Raw genomic sequence first — 18,173 nt, forward strand, 5'->3', positions numbered from 1 at the left:
CTGTGCTTAGTTCAACTACAGGTGTTTGTCTTAGGCTGCGCCAGAATTGGGTGCCTAAACAAGTGTCTCCGGTCTGAAAATCCTTCATCCCTTGGATCTTGCACCGTTTTTGTCTAGTTGTGAGGGTATCTCTGGCGAAAAAAGAACTGGCGTTTAAGATGAACTTGGGAGTTTGAAGTTCGCAATATGGCCCTAGAGGCCGGATTTGGTTTTAGCGGCACTTGACCCTTCATATCCCCTTCCTCTTCCGCAAGGACAGACAAGCACAAATTGGGGGTCCCTATCCAAGACGAGGATGGGTGTGCAATACGCACAACAAATGGCGGCTCAGCTGAGAAATGTTCCTGAACATTTCAAGGATGACTATCCGGATCGAACCCCAAAATCTTCAGTATATACCCCACAAAACAACCCAAATGATAAAAGACAGATTCAGAACAAAAATGAGGTCGCAAATTGAATCAAGTCACCAACCTTGAGAAATCAAGTGTGTGCAATGAAATTCATTCTAGCTTAAAGAAGGTTGAAATATCATTGTTTAGTTAATGCAAGATGTGTAGAGCGACTCTAACTCCAAAAGCAACCTGGATAGAGCCCCGCTGCTAGCAAGCGTCTATAGCCTCGGCAGAGTTATCGCCTGTAAGCTCACAGAGATTGCTCTGTTTCCGATAAATTTCCTTATTGAAAATCGGTAGAGGTGTCTACATTCCCAAAGCCAAGCATTTGATATTTCTTTGCTTTTCAATTTCTTTTCTTTTGATTTTTTCTTTTATTTTCACTTTTCACCTTGGCTCGTAAGCAGTGAAGCTTACGTGGGATTGAGCGTTACAGTGGTCGCTGAAGCAGAGCTTCAGATTTTTCACTTGCAATGACCTCCCTTTGATAAACCAACAGACTTAAGCAATCTTAAGCGTTTAAAAGTGCAGTGATCACAACGTTGGGGACAAGACGCAGTAAGCAACTAAATTTTTAGAATGACTAAGCCTTCAGACCAAATGAACTGACTACAGGGGCGACCGTCAATTAGGTGCTCTACCAAAGTCGGCATCCAAGAAACAGACCGGAAAAAACTTCCTGACTTCGTACACCAATGCTGAGAAAAGCAATCGTACCCCTACAAAAAACGACAGGGAGACAACCTCTTTCCGAAAGGACACCTACACTACGGAAAGCAAACTAAACTAAAGTGGAAAATAGGGAAACTAAACTAAGAACAAAAAAAACAAACGACTCTAAAACGGAAAACAAAACCTAAACTAACTATATACAAGAAAAAACTGACTGTACAAAATGCAGACTGTATGCATGCGTTCCCGATCCATGATGACTTTTCAGTATGTGCAGCAGTAACAGGGCAGTGGGAACAATTCTCAGCTTGGCTGGTTTGTCTTTATACTCTAAAAAGAAAATTTTCAGTTGGCCACTCTCAGGTTTAACCAAGACCTCAGGCAAAATTATCAATTGAGGGAGTTCATTAGGTCCGTGGTTAATCCATTTACAGGTTGTTTTCCCAGAATATCCAAAATCAATTTGAAAATTTTCAAAAGTAACAGCAGGAGGGAAAGAAACAACTTGGCAAGTTTCTGAGTCATGCGGGGTGTCATGTGGCGGAAAAGCTTTAGCAGCTATATCAGGAGGTTGCCATTGGTGGTGGGTTTTCTCGATAGCATCTGGTGTGTGCAAATCAACATCAAATTCCACATTGGGTTGCACAGGCTGAAAATCAGTCTTGAAACCGAACTCGAACTCAAGAAAGGGGTGCATCGTCCATCGGTCTATCCTCAAATTGTGTGAACAACGCAGCCTTAGGCACCTCTATCAGCACACCTTCAAATAGCAGGGACTGTTTGATATCTCGGTCCTCAAAAATGTCCTCGACGGACTCCTGGACTGCATCGTCTATTAGCAGGGCTGCTGCAAATTGCCCCTCGGTGTCGGGTTGATCTATGGAGCTCACTGGATCATTCTCAAAAACGCCCTCTCCAGCCCTGTCTCTATCAGTTGCAAGGATAATAAATTCATCTGCTACCTTGGTCTAATTGACTGGTTCATCTTGCTCAGCACTTGATAGCTCCATCTTAACATCATCAGGGAGTGCGGCGCTGCATTGATTTTACGTTCGTCTATACTCATCTGCAGCAGGCACTCCACACTTTGTTGGTGATGCTCTCCTCTAGATCTTCCGGCAGTCCAAACTGAGCTTTAACTTGACTAACTGCCTCCATGCATAGCGAGCAGGTGAAATCTGAATGTGGGGTGCGGTGAATTCTGCACCACCAAGGTGACAGCACGCTCTCCAAACATAACTCCCCCTCGAGACCAAACTAGTTCTCAATCCGATCCTTAAATCTTGTAAACTCCTCAATGCTTGATGGAGTATTGGGGATATCCGGCTATACGATCTCCTCTGGTTTGGGGATATCCCAAAAGAATATATGCCCCTGTAATGCGAGCTCGACCCTTGACAAAAACGTCAAGCAACTCAATTCTTCGTGCGCTGTGGTGTCATGAATTCTGCAGTGAGCTGCAGATGCAAATTCGAACAACCGCTTGGGATATAGTTGCAAACTTAGCCTTTGTTGGATCTGGAAAATTTCATACTACGGACAGTCCTCATGAAATGGCTGACTCAACATACTGACTCAAAAATATTTTTGGTATTTTCTGATAACAGGGATCTTGCATATCCCAAATATAGCATTTAAATTGGCTCAATGGACTACCTTGTTGCAAGGAACCTGATAAGGGGCCCTCCTCCTAGCGCCAATTCTGTTGACATGTCTGAAATCGCATTGCTATGACTCCATCCAGCCAATGCAGAATAGAATGTACTCACTGAGTTATCCCGCAGTCAAGACTTGACAATCGAAACCTTGAGGTCGTCCCCATTGATCAAATTGAAACAGCATTAGGGATTTCCTTATCTCAAGAGAGGATAGGATACTCAACGAGTACATTCTATTCTGTGTTGGCCGGATGGAGTCGTAGCAATGCGATTTCAGACACGTCAACATTACCCATTACACATATGAAGTTACATATTTGTTCTCCACAATTGCGAGTCAATGCTCTTGTTTTTCCACACATGTAATGCAGTTTTCAAAACCCAAAATTCACTTGTGAGCCCATTTTTTCATCAATTTATGCCTTGTCAGTCCTATTTGCACACACGATCTATCAAACGAACAAATCAAGGCATGGACATTGTTTTATAACAATATCATCTTGAATAAGGTGTTATGGGTTCTTCATCAGTGAACAAAAGAAGAAGAGATACAATTGATGGATGCAAATTATAGAATGTTTTCAAGACAGAGATGGTCATAACATAAAAAGAGGAAGGTAGCCCTTTCCCTCTTGAAGAAATGGTACTACCCCAAGCATGCAAAAGGTTGGAGTTCGCTGGTTAAAGACACAAAGATTATCAAAGGTGCAAGTTCTTTTTCCAGTTCAAGATGTCATTTACCTCAATCACAAAGTGTCTTGTAGCAGCATGAAGATTTTCAAAACAGAGGACGATGTAATTAGAGTCGTGTCCTCGGACACATAGAATAGTTTCAGAATTGTAATTGCAGAATTGTAGTTTTCCTTTCAAAAAAAAACAGTTTTGTAATTGCAAGTTTATCACTTGCACTTTTGTAATTACAAGTCAATTTAGAATAGGACTTGTAATTTTGAATAAGCCTTAGTTAGTAGTTGGAATAAGTCATTGTGGTTGAGAGAATTTCTCAAGTTAGTTGGGATCCTCCCACCTTTTTCTCAAGGCTCCTCTCTTATAAATACTTGAGGGGATCTATTGTAATTGATATCTTTTGGCAATGCAACAAAACTCTGTCAGTTTGTATGTATACTCTAAGACTTTGAGCTTAGTTGTAAATCAGATTGCAGTGAATAAAAAGAGGCTTGATACTGCAGACTTTGAGTTGTTTGTCATGTTTAAAACCATTGTAGGACGCTCAAGCAAAGGGGTAACTTGCAAACTTTGTGTTGTTTTTATTTTCTATGTTTGTGCATAAGAGGTGCATCATCTGGTTAGACTTTGAGTTGCTACATATTGTGCTTAGTTACCAGAAAATCATCTACAAAGGTTGATAGGACAGTAGAAGTGCTGGAGACTTTGTGCTTTCATTTTTGTTTTCTCGTCCCGAGGAAGTGACAAGGGTCTTTGTGCTTTCATGGAAACTCTGCTTCCCTTTATGTTCAAAAAATCCTACAAAAAAGTCTCATTTCTGTATTTGCTGTTATTTATTTCCAATTGCTATTACTTTTTTGTAAAGAGAAAAGAGTATAGTTTCTCTTGAAAGAAGAAGAAAGACTGTTGTCCGACCCATATTAGATTAGCTTAGTTTGTAGATAGGGGGAGCCTTCCCTAAATTAGGAGAGTATCATACTCACACACTGTGGCTGAAACCACAAATTTGCACATCCCCCAGGTGTACAAAATTTTCAACCAACAAATTGATAGCCTCTTGATATAATGGGCATGTAAACTTTGAGTGAGGTGCGTTGTGAATTCTACACCACCAAGGTTGCAATATGCTCTCTAAGCATAATTCCTCATCGAGACTCAATTGATTTTCAATCAACCCTCTAAACCTTGTGAATTGACCATTACATTGTGGAGCATCTAAACTGTTAGGTTCCACGAACAATTCTGGTTTTAGCTATATCCCAAAAGAAGATTTTCCCTTGTAAGGCTAGCTCAACTCTTGACAAGAATTCAAACAATGTAACTCATCATGCTCAACCGTCTCGTGGATTCTACACTACCCCGGTACTGCAAATTTGGACAAGTTCCTGGGATGAAGTTGTGCATTCAAGGTCCACCAAAGTTGGAGCATATCAACTAGTTGATCATCTTAGTCAAGCAAATGATGAATTTGTTGCACATCCATTGAGAAATCTGTCTTTTTTTATTTTCTGTTTTTTAATTTTATTTTTAAATTTTTTTTCACTTTTTTTGGATTTTTTAAATTTATCCACTTTTTTTTGTGAAATAAGAGAGATCTAGCAAATCTCAAATGTAAGTTGAAACCTAATTCTGGTTCCAACCTTCTGATGGATTTGAACTTGAAATGCTTCCTTTTGTGAATCCCACTGATGATCCAACATTCTCACCTTCCTTCTTGTGGTAACTTTGTCGAGCATAAAAGATGACTCTCCACTGATTCTCCACTGAATTGATAGACTTTGATGCTCAATTGCTCACATGTTCAAGAGTTCGCATTCAAGTGTTACTTCTATCAAGCGCAAAAGAGGGTAAACAAAGGCTTGAAATAACTCTCGTAAATATGAATTGATAGGATCTGAAGTTCAACTGTTCAGACATTTAGGATTCTAGTTCAGACATTCATTCTAGGACCAATTTTGTTGATGTGTTTTTTAGGACACTTCGAACACAAAATAAAATACTAAGTATTCTATCCTCTCTTGAACAAAGAAACCTCATATGCTAAAGAATATGACCAAATGAGACAACTCCAAGGTTTACAATGTGAACAATCGACTTTAATTTCTAGATAGACTCGGTGAATATGATGTGATATTGCTGGAATCACAAGGGGGCCTATGTTTATAACACTGCTAGAAGGTGGAATCTATACTAACTGATGCAGCCATGATCTGGTGGATCCTCAAAGAGAACTGACCAGATCATGCAGCAAGAGTAACACAACGAAAGCAACAAGAACAAATAGAAATATTACAGAATTAAACATCCGCATCGTTATATATTCATCGTTGAACATCTGGTAATCAACCGGTTACATGCAGGCTAACATGCCAGATTACAATCCATCCGGAACTCTTAGAGTTATCCGGATCTCTAATCATGAATCTAGAACCTCATCCTGATCGATGTACCCCTAATGACTACAGAAAACTATATATATATATATATATATATCCTTCAGAACACATCTGGGTCGGCCACAAAAGATTACATTAACCAAGAAAGGAAAATGAAACGTGTAAGACAGGTCGGCCCCAAAAGGTGAAGATCTCATCCGCTAAGAACAATCCGGAAGTGCGGACCACAAAGGAAGTTCGGCCAAGGGCCTAAGAATATCGAGTGTGGTGCCAAACTGATCCGCAATCCAATAAATCGCTTTGGAAAAGAAGAAATCTCCAACTTAGATGATAAGCTCAAGACTGCTTCGGAACCTAGAAACAGTTACTCCAGAAGGAACAACTCACCGGAAAAGACCCCAAATGAACTGTAAATCTGGAATAATGCACAATAACACGCCTAGAACCCAAAAATCTGATCCGCAACAAAAGATAAACAGCTACCGTAATACATTGAAAGAAACACAAAAAACTAGTACATGAACTGAACAAGAACAAAACTAAGGAAATATTTTTTTGATGCAAGATTGGTCATAGACTGGGGATGCTCCTGCATTAGACACCCCAGGTAGAAAGAGATGTTCCATGAGTAGCAACTCATGAACATCGAAAAGGATTCAAAACATAAACCCCATGCTCATTTCTGATCCAAATATCTCCCTTGTCTGCAAACCGCTTCCTTTTCTCTTTCGGAACCTCAACCATATCCTCCAACTTCGAGTTCTCTTTATTTTTCTTTTCTTGCTTCTTACCTGCACACTATCTCTGCTTAGTGCTTCTCTCTTTACTTTGTAACTCGGAGTTATTTCTACCACAAGACTTCATTCGGTCTGCCACCATAACCTTACTGTCATCCGGTTCCATCCTGCTATCAGACTTATTTATTTGATCCTTCTACAAATCCATGCCACCAACCTGTGTAGCCTTTGCAACCGGCTTCTCATCACTGCAACCTTTCCCAAGATTCAAATTTCTTACCTCTTTTTCCTTTTCCGTCAAGGAAGTCAAAGTGAACCTCTGCCCATCCCTTTCAATAGTGATTAGGTTTCTTCTACAATCATAAATAGCTCTTCTATCAAACTACCAAGGTATACCCAACAAAACATGACAAGCACTCATAGACACAACATCACATAAGACCTCATCTCTAAAAGGTCCACTATTAAAATGCACTAAACACTGCTTCTTCACTTCTGTCATTTGATCATCTTGTAACCAACTTACCTTGTAAGGATATTGATGCTTAAGCCTCTGCAATCCAAGCTTCTCCACCATCTCCTTAGATGCCAAATTGTCAGTACTTCCACTGTCCACAATAACCTTACAACACTTACCGCCTGATTTGTATACAGTCTAGAAAAGACTCAATCTCTGAGCAGGTCCGGTATCTTCATTGCTCTGCTCCATCAAGTTTTTCCTAAACATAAGAGATTCTCCCTGCTCCGGTGCACATTCAGATTTAGTGACTCTAGCTTCTTGATCCTCATTTGCCACACAATTTCTTGCCAGCCTTTGCTTGAACTCATAAGATCTATGTTCGGTCTCTCCACACTTGAAACATCTGGCCAAAAATCCTCTATTGCTACTGCCACTGCCTTTTCTCTCTGTCTTCTGATCTGGTTCTTTATTCCACTTAGGTTTTGGTTCTTCATCCACTTTCTGCTTCTCTAAACTGTCACTCATCTGCCCCTTATATCTCTCTTTTGCTCTAGGGTTATTCTGTTGTCTTCTTTTCACTTTCTCCTCAACTTTCAAAGCATATTGGTAAGCCTCCTCAACTGTAGAAATCTTTAGCATACTCATCTCATCCTGAATGTTAAATGCAAGTTCATTTATGTATCTAGCCACCTTCTCTCTATGTCCAGATCTGATCATTACCTTGTAGAATTCCTCAATATACTCTTTCGCACTCATGTTTCTCTGCTTCAGGTTCTGCAACTTTATGAACAATTCCAACTCATAGTCTCTCAGAATGAACTTAGCCTTCAATCTTGCAACCATCTGTCTCCACCGGATGATCTTCATTTTACCATTCTCCACTCTATCTCTCTGCAACTCTTTCCACCATAAGGCAACATGCCCTTTCAATTTAGTTTGTGCCAACCTAACCCTCTGCGGGTCCTTAATATCCTCAAATTCAAAGTATTCCTCCGACTCTCCAATCCAATCAATCAAATCCTCCGAATTCAGCGTCCTGAAAAGGTTTGAAATCTCCACTTTATGTATTTTACTTGCTTGTGCCACTGCTCTCAGAAATCTTTCCTCTCTTTCGTCTTTTGGTCCTTTGGCCTCTTCCGCCTCAATCTCTTCTCCGACTTCTTCAAATTCATCCTCAGACACCGGATTCCTCCGCAAACCAGCCAATGCATTTCGGATCTCGTTCCTCATCTCATTCTTGAAGTCCTCCATCATCTGCTCTACCCTCCGAGGGTTCATCCTTCTAGGCGGCATCTCCTTCTTTGCTCCAGTGCAACTACCTCAACTGGGCGATCTATTCACCCAAAGGAATGCCTCAAGGTTCACAACCAGCTCTGATAACACTTGATGCAGCCATGGTCCGGTGGATCCTCAAACCAAAGAGAACTGATCAGATCATGCAACAAGAGTAACACAACGGAAGCAACAAGAACAAATAGAAATATTATTATATTATAGAATCAGACATCCACATCGTCATATATTCATCATAGAACATCTGGTAATCAACCGGTTACATTCAGGCTAACATGCCAGATTACAATCCATCCAGAACTCTCAGAGTTATCCGAATCTCTAATCATGAATCTAGAACCTCACCCTGATCGATGTCCCCCTAATGACTACAGAAAACAATATATATATATATCCTCCGGAACACATCCGGGTCAGCCACAAAAGATTACATTAACCAAGGAAGGAAAATGAAATGTGTAAGACAAGTCGGCCCCAAAAGGTGAAGATCTCATCTGCCAAGAACAATCCGGAAGTGCAGACCACAAAGGAAGTTCAACCAAGGGCCTAATAATATCGAGTGTGGTGCCAAATTGATCCGTAATCCAAGAAATCGCTTCGGAAAAGAAGAAATCTTCAACTTAGACGACAAGCTCAAGACTGCTTCGGAACCCAGAAACAGTTACTCCGGAAGGAACAACTCACCAGAAAGACCCCAAAAGAATTGGAAATCTGGAATAATGCACAATAACACGCCTAGAACCCAAAAATCTGATCCGCAACGAAAGATAAACAGCTACCAGAATACACTGAAAGAAACACAAAAAACTGCTACATGAACTGAACAAGAACAAAACTAAGGAAATATTTTTTTGGTTGATGCAAGATTGCTCATAGACGTGGGATGCTCCTGCATCACTAACTCACTTGGAAAATAAAAGACAAAAGGGGAAGGGATAGGAAATCTAATCTAATCCTAAGAACAATGATGATAAAGGATGATGCTTTGATAGATGAATTCCATAATCAAGCCTTGCTTCGCCATGCGGCAACAACTACACAAAAGTGATGCAATCTCCAAAGGAATAACAAAGGGTTTTCACAAAGTGAACATTCATCAAATACCCAAGATTGGCGCAATTGAAGTGAACATTTACAATCGAATTTATGCTTAATGAAGTTCAAACCAACCATGCATTGCAACTTACAATCAGCAAATTACAAATGGTATGAACGGGGATTCCATCAAGATATCATCGCATTTCTCCATTACAATCAATGAACTTTATCTAAATTTGAGAAGTAACAAGAAACCATGCAACATGTAGAAACAACACATAGAAATCCACCATGCTTCAATGAAAATCATGTATTAAGTTCAACAAGTCTTGACAACAATCCTTGGCTTCCTCCTATTCTACTGCTAACTCCTATCTAACAACTATTAACCTTCACAAATGAGAAGGCTGAGCCTAATATAGAGGTCTCAATATAATTCAAAGGCTCAGATTGACTTGAGATCTATGGCTGAGATTACATGATAAAACCCTAATTAGGGTTAGTTACAACTAACTCCAATCGACCAAGGAAATAATTACAATGACTTGGACACATGTCCATCTTTGAGTGCAAAATAATGGGAAAATAGGTTAGGTACATTGAACTTTGTGCCTACACGTGTGATTGTTGATGAGTCAAGTACATCGAACTTGGACGAGTTGACTTGGATTCCCTTGATTGGTTGATGATGACTAAGCGACAACTAAGCATGCACATATTTTACGTCATCACAAAGAAGTCCTTGTGTTTGAGCAATATGTCTTGATACTCAACATTATCCAGTTGCTCAATGTGATTGGGACATATTCCCAAATTGCATGATCGTGATCAGGCTTCTAACTTTGCTTAACTCTTCTTTTCGTCCCTTGATCATGCTCCACTTTTCATCTTCACATTCGGAATCCTTCTTATGATTTATTTCCAATCTCAATCTTGTAATCTTGAAATATTTCCTTCCCTAACACTCTTTGATCTTGCAATCTTTAGACATTCTTCACGATGTTTGGAATTCTTCATAATGTTTTGCATTTCATCCTCATGTTTGGGAATTCCATCTTTATTCTCTCCTAGATGATGTTTTATCCTTGTCCATCCTACCTTCTCCTAACAATATTGGGTCTTGAAATGTGGAACGCGTCCTTATACTCATTGTATTGACCTTGATTCTTGCATTAATCCTCACCTTGGACTTGGAACACTTCCCCAACTTGGTGAAATTCCTCTTGACGTAGGAGTATCTCCTTGTTGTACTAGCTTAGGATCTTGGGTTTCCGCAGGAGAAGATAATTTTAAAATTTCCTCATTTCAATGCTATGTCTTGAACATCATAATGTTGTAAAGCAATCTCCCATGTGTTGGTTGTATCCTTGAAGTTGTATTGCTTGAGTCCTTGTCCTGATGTTGATTGAGATAGTCCTCATCCTAACGCTTTCCTTAAACTTGTAGATTTTGTTCTTCATGTTGACAAGTCCACCTTTGTGCTCCATATTCCTCTTAACATGTCAAACCTGGAAACAATGTATTTAGGAATCAAGAGTAATGAAATAGAATTCAACTTAACACTAAACATTACAATTATCAAGCTTCCAAAACCTTTCCTAATCTGAACATGGTAACTCCACAAGTCTGATTCCACCCTTCCAGGTTTGATTTCCTTTGATTATCTTCTGATTCTGATAAAGTCAGTCCTTAACTCGCACTGAATAAACCTTGGTAAGTTTGCTCTTATGTTTGATCAGAAATTTGCCTTATAGATTGATAAATTCAATCCCTAGACCTGCAAATAATGTTGCCTCAGATCTGCAAGTCAAACTGTATCTCTGCTCCTTACTTACGTAGCCTTGCTGGTGAAATTTGCTTAGAGTTGAAGTGAAATGATGTTGAAAAGGGTGAAAAAGACTTACAACTCACCCCTTTATAAGTGCTTGAAGCTTGGGGTCACAACCCTTCACCCATAGCCGACCTTATAAATCCCTTTTTCCAATTTAAATCACTTCATCTGACAAGTCAGCTGCCTCTTGCAATGGCAGATTTAAAGGCAACTTTTGCAATTCTTATGCCTTATTGGCGGACTTTAGGGTAAGTCCAGTATTCTTGCTCAATTGGGGAGTTTGTGGTATGTTTTACAATCTTTTGATGGCAGGCTTAAGATCATTTTTGACATTCTGTTGATTTGCAATGGCGGAGTTAGAGGCATTTCGCCATTTTCCAATGGCGGAGTTTGGAGGAGTTCTACATTTTTTACTCTTTTCCTTGGTGGACTTTGATACCACGTTTGCAATTTTGCTACTTGAGTGCAAGGAAATAGTGGTGGACTTTGTATAGGTGTTGCATTTTTCTTTCTTAAGAACATTGTCGGACTTTGCAGAAGTCTTACAATTTTGCCTCCAAAAGTGGCTTAGTTTCATGGGTGATCAACAATTGTGGCAACTTGATGGTGGAGTTTTTGAAAGTTTAGCATTTCAACAATGTTTTGATGCAATCTAAAAAATTCAAGGATTAACTCTACATTTCAAACTCAACCTTGCATTCTCAAACGGATTTTGCCCTTAGACTAACCTTTTATAATGGGAATGTGATGAAATGTAACATTTTGTTCAACACTTTAAAGCGAAAATGCAACACTGTCTAGTGGAAATCCGACCCCATACAACAATTTCAGATTTCCTTTGCCCCACTTTCAAAATTTGACAACTTTGATATTCTCAACAATATTTTGCATTTTGACAACTTCATCGTTGCACTTGACAATTTTTTGCACTTTTTTCAACATTGTAGAGCAAGGCTTGCATGAAATACTTGCAATTCCTAACAGAATCACAAGTAAATTTTCCACTCAGAATGTAGAACTTAACCTTGCACTCTTAAGACTCACTCCACCTCGGACTAACAAACCCAAACCCTCTCACCAGCGAAGGCTAAAAGACTAGGACTATTGCCAAGCTAAACAAACTAAGCAAAACAACTACCCTAAAAAAGCGAAAATTGGGGGTCCCCATTTGCAATGGGGTGATGTGTGAAAAAGTCACAACAAATCCCCCCTCCCAAATTTCGACACTTTATCGTTTTAGGGTGATAGCATTCTCGATGAACTAGAATGGAAAAATTGTTCACTTTCACAAAAAGAAAACTGCACTCAATTTCGAGTGGTCAATCAAAAGTTGCAACAACTTTTCAATTTTCCTATTTTGCCTACTTTAACACTTAAAACTTGAACTTTCCCTTCTAACAAATAAGGGGGCTATGTATAGCGTTGTTACATGCAAGGCAAAGACAAAGCTTTCATGCCTCTCTCAAAATCAAAATGATGTCAACACATTCAAGCAGCATACAATGTAGAATGCAATACAAACCCAAGGTAGAGTGTGGTGCCTAACCCAATGTATGGCATAGATCAAAGACTAAAGGAATGAATCAATAGCTATAATTGATCTCGCCTTCAATTTCAACCCAACTTGTGAAAAAGCCTCATTGAGTTGTAGTTGCAAGTGGAATGGCATGGTGGTTGTGAAGCAGCAAAAAAATTACTTGTTGCTGGACTATGGCACCTAGTAACTGATTTAGAGCACGTGTATCCTTATGTGCTACTTGAATGCTATGTAGCAGGGGACTTCATGCAGGCCTTCAAAGTTGGTGTTGGCTTCTTCTTGGACAGGTTTTGTGGTAGCTTTACCACACTATCAAAAGTTGGATACCATGTTGGTACGAGGGTGCTCTTCAAAGAGTTGTGATCTAGGATAATTTGCTGATCAAAAAACCACATGCTAAACTTCTATGCATGGAGGGCAATGTTGATACAAAAGATGAAACAAAAACTGCAATAAAACCATTACACAATCATCGCGTGACATAGGCATTGAAAGCCCAAAAAGGCATTGCAAGAAAAAAAAAAAAAAAGGCTGCTTTTGGTCTTCCAAATGCCAAAAAAGGTCTCTGCCACTCCTTTTGATGCATTAATCCAGAATGAGATCTATTGGTTGTTCACTGAAAATTGAGATTGGCTTATTTGTAGAGGCAAGTGATGGGAGTGTTAGTAGCGTGTTGATAATTATCCGCACACCTCTATATGAGACCATCGGTCTGAGTGGCTTGCCCTGCAATGTATGCCCTTGCTCAAAGTCAACAACCTGAGATGTATTGCAAATATGAACCTAGGCAGCCTACACAATGTATTTAGACCCAACAATAGACACAGCTGCTACAAAAAAATTGACCCCTCAATGGACAAGGATCCCATGGCCACTCCACAGATATTTTGTAATTGATCAGCCTTCCAAACCTCCCCTTACACAAGCAAACTGAGAGCCATGATGCCCGTTATCAATTCCATGAACCAAAAGACAAACACAAAACAACCGAGCAACCCAAAAGATCGCATGCACTTCTGATTTCCAAACTTAACTCATAAAAAGATACTGAACCAGCAATCACATGAAGAGTAGCTATGATACGATGATCGACTACCCCTCCAAAGATGGAACATTTGTTAGCTCACTTGATAAGTGTTTAATTGAGTGGCAAGTGTGCATGCAAGACGTGTTTCACAAAGTGAGGACACATTTCTCAACCACGAGGTGAGACAAAACATTAAAATAGTCTAAGTAAACTTGAGTAAATATGAATAGGTCAACCTAGGAAATATGAATAACTAACTAGTTATGTAATGACCTTTTTTAACACTAAGAATTTCTTCTTGTCTGAATTCTTCATTTGAAACAACTTCAATATAGTGGTCTTGCCCACGACCAAGAAATCTCTAGCCTAGCTCCCATGGTTCCTTACAAGAGTAACATTACTTCTTTCAAAGCTTATTTCTGACTTTCTTTATTGTTTTATTCAGCCACTCCTCCTGAAAAGGCCTCTTGTGCTTCTTTGTTCGAGGTGTCTTTGAATATGGTTTTCTTTTAGGGTTCCATGTTTATAGCTCTTTTGATTTTATCTTGCAATGAAGAAGGATTTTGAGATAAATGAGTGTCGAGCATCTAGATCCATGTGTGAGATGTTCACTTGTTTGTACCATCAAAGCTGGATTTTGATAGCTTACCCAACTATCACTACAAATTTTGATTGTTATAGTCTATGTTTGTCTCCACCCTAGGTCGATTTCTCATTTTCAAGATGCAGAAATTGTGTAGAGGCATGGCTGCATGGAACTCCTCTCTCAAGGACTGGCACTCATGCAAGTAATCCGCAAAGTTGTCTCCATTGTTTTAATTGTATTGTTCTCCTTTTCCCTCAAGTCCTACTTCTCTTGTCAAGAGCTTATGTTAGAGAGGTCTAGCTACAAACCAATCACCATTCTAGTTTAGTTATTATTGTTATTTGTCAATTTGCCTCCACCATTCTGATTCTGACTGGCTATAGAAGTATTCATGTTCTAAAATGTATGTATCATCTGAATCAACAGATTTGTTAACTATTGCGATCCTGTATGATGGTGTTTAGTTATAAATTGGTCCTTTCTCCTTCAATAGGAAATCTCTTTTCTCTCTTTACCATATCAATGTTCTCTACCTCAAAATTCCTGGAAACTCTGCCTCTATATTCAACAAATCAAGAAGCTAAGCTCTTCTTGTTTCCCTCTGGAAGTATCTGAACTATTACTGGGACGCATGTGGTGTGATCCTTCACATCAAATGGTTAGCTTTCTAAACAGGCTGGCAAAATCACCAGCTCTAATACCATTGCAATGCCAAAACTAAAAAAATTCTGATCTTGCATTTCACAATGAACAATCTTGCAACCTTATCGCTTTTGATCACCAAGATCTCAATGTGGACAATGTGAGAGTATACGATGAAAGGAGTTAGACTAATATTACAAAAAAATAATTGTTGGTGGCAAGCCACACAATTCAATATTGCATCGTTACAAAAATTTGGAATCAATAAAAGCCTTCCAAACTAAATTACAAAATCCCAAGCTGGCGGTGAACCACACAAACTAACATTAGAAATAACAATGCCGGAAATGAAAATGATTTTTCATGTCATGATGACATAATTGTGCAAACTCAAATTTTAAATTCACTTCTTAAATGTACAGTATTTCTGGCAGTAAACCGCACCAAATACAATGCATTAATAGTAATAAATATTTTATTATTGTTCATCAGTAAATGCCAAACAAAAAATAATTATAAAATATATTGAAACTACCCAGTAGCTACAACAGTATCAGAAGTTCCCCAGAAACAAGCAAATATTGAAGTATTTTATAGACCCAAAGGCCCTCCTAGAAGGAATACATTCTCAAGATAAACTGGCTGGGTGCAGACATGTACAGCAGCCCAAGTAGTGAGTATTATTAACAATTGTGAACAGTAACCTCAAAATTGAGAATCATGGCCCTTATCGTAAGTATTACAACTTTACTCCAAGTAATCGTAGCCACAAAAGAGAATGTATATCATGAAAAGGACTCACGCCCTACTAAGATATGGATGGCTCATGGCAGTTTCAAGATCAAACCAAATTAATATTCATTACTCTTAAAAGGTTCAGCAGCCTATATTGCTGCAAACCAATCCTTTCAAAAGGTGTGTTTGGTAGCATAGGGCACAGCTAGCATCAATACTTAGAAAAAGGTACAATCAGATATAAATTCTACCCAAATTGTAAGCTCCGCATACACAATACTAAAACTAAAAATCATCTCTTCAAACTGAAATATATATTAAAATCTCACACAAACAAATAGCTGAAATTAAAACCGTTCAACTAATCTACACATTGATAATTTCTGGATGGAATTATTCAGGACAGTTCTTTTTTCAAATCCATTCTTTTCAAAGGGTTTTTGCTCTAGGATAGGAAAAAAGGAACAATGATCAATCTTTAGAAAAATAAATTTGATCAAAGGAATTGGTAACCCTCTTCATTTCTCAACTCCTCTTTTTATAGGTTTTCAAGAAAAATAATTATTGTTTTATTTGTTCTCCTTTTTCCTCAAAACTTTGTTTTTTGAATTTGGGCCTCATTCCTAACTTCAGTTTTGATTTTTGTAAAATAATTTTTCTTAACAATAAAACATGTTATATTTTTTTAATATAACTTAACATTTTTTTTTTAACAAATTTAAATTAGATTGTTTGCCTTGCCCTATCCCATTAGCCTAAGGAAAATAAAATAAAAAACTGAGAATATTCATTTAAACTTATGCTTGAGGAGGAGACTTTACGATGATGAAAGGCACTAGCTTTTATTTTTTTCCGACTTCCAAAATAGTTGGAATTCACTTGGAGCTGATGATGGGTATCTTATGAACATGTCTAAGGTCTAAGGTCCCTTAACCTTAGGCATTTTATGATTTGCATTTGTCCAGGTAACTAGATTTCTGTTTTTGAATTAGATGGTATGTTGCTTTTATTAAAACTATTTTAGAAATAGAGTCTGAAGAGAAAATAGAAAGATTTCTTTAGTTCAAAATTTTGGTGAAAATGTGAAGTGTCTATAGCCTTAGATAATGGGGAAGAACTAACATTCCTTTTAATTTAACAAGAATGTTTTTTCCATCTAAAATAGATGTCCGAGTATGAATATGGAGAAGAGGGGGATGATCTTGACTTTGGAGCACTTGAAGCAGGATATGTAAGTAGTCAAAATCCACATCTAAATGACTTACTTATGTGAAAGAGCAGCATGTTTATATCATTTTATGAGGACAAACCTTTTGACACTGTATGCAATGCAGATAACGATCACTCCTTTGGGTCTCAAATCTGGTGTACATTCAGACATCCATACTTCATTTAAAAACTGGGTCTCCGATGTGGCTGAGCTCGGGATTACATCTTCTTTATAATTGGACGGAATGCTCTTTGATTTCCAGCCATAAAATCAATACCATTATAAACAGATTTGTCATTCTATTTCCACTTGCATAGGCAGCTATAATTGGCTTACAATAATTTGGCAAGAAGCAACTAGAAATGAATAACTCTTGATAATGACTGTCAGGGTTAAATTCAAGATAAGAAAAAGATAAGCCTCCAATGTGAAAAGCCAAAAGTTGTAAGTTTCAGACCACTGTTGATGATTTGGACATGGGAGAAATTATTCATCAGCTTTGCTATTAAGCATGTGTTTAGTTGTTCTATGCACAATAAAGCTTTGTTGACATCCTTCATATTATAAGCTCAGTAGCATTTGATATCATTGGGTATAAAGCTTGTGCTATGTTTTTTTCACTGTAGTCTTGGAACATCAATAACTAGCTATTCTGAGAATAGCTTTCGAGGAATGTTTTGACGTAATAAAACAGTGGTCTGATCATGGAAGAAATTATTCATCAGCTTTGCTAATAAGATTGTTTTTAATTGTTCTATGGACAATAAAGATTTGTGGACGTCCTTCATATTATAATCTCAGTAACGTTTGGGTATAAAGCTTGTGCTATGTTGCTTTCGTTGTATTCTTAGAACATGAATAACTAGCTATTCTGAGACTAGCTTTCGAGGAAAGTTTTGAGGTAATAATTTTTATCAAAATGATAAATGAATTTTTTTTTCTATTTGCTTTATATTGTCAAGTTTTTAAATATTTAACTCTTTCTATACATGGCATGAGAATTCACACTAGTTTTCAACTATTGAGGTCTTTAACGTTACATTGAACAAATAGTTTAGTAACAAAATGAGTTGCTATCCTCTTTGGCTAGAGAATCTGGAAGTACACGCAAATGAGAAAGACAAAATATCATGAGCATTACATTATTTCTAAACGCACCGGAAATGACCCAAGCCTCAAAGGATTGGCTGTTTTCATTTCCAATGTTTCGAAAACATATCAAAACTGAAAAGGCCTTGAAATATCTCAAAATTTCTAGAAACCAACGTT

The 18,173-nt window shown here is 38.2% G+C and overlaps 1 protein-coding gene across 1 annotated transcript in view; it reads left to right on the forward strand.

Moving 5' to 3' along the window:
- Window positions 1–17,708, forward strand: part of LOC131036101 (uncharacterized) — a 289,939-nt gene extending 272,231 nt beyond the window's left edge. Inside the window, exons 9-10 of the mRNA XM_057967915.1 lie at window positions 16,860–16,925; window positions 17,029–17,708. Coding sequence (XP_057823898.1) covers window positions 16,860–16,925; window positions 17,029–17,139 — 177 coding nt within the window. The 3' untranslated portion in view covers window positions 17,140–17,708. The remainder of the gene's footprint in view (window positions 1–16,859; window positions 16,926–17,028) is intronic.
- The last annotated feature ends 465 nt before the right edge of the window (window positions 17,709–18,173 follow it).

The sequence above is a fragment of the Cryptomeria japonica genome, chromosome 4 (assembly GCF_030272615.1).
Source record: "Cryptomeria japonica chromosome 4, Sugi_1.0, whole genome shotgun sequence".
NCBI lineage: Eukaryota > Viridiplantae > Streptophyta > Pinopsida > Cupressales > Cupressaceae > Cryptomeria > Cryptomeria japonica.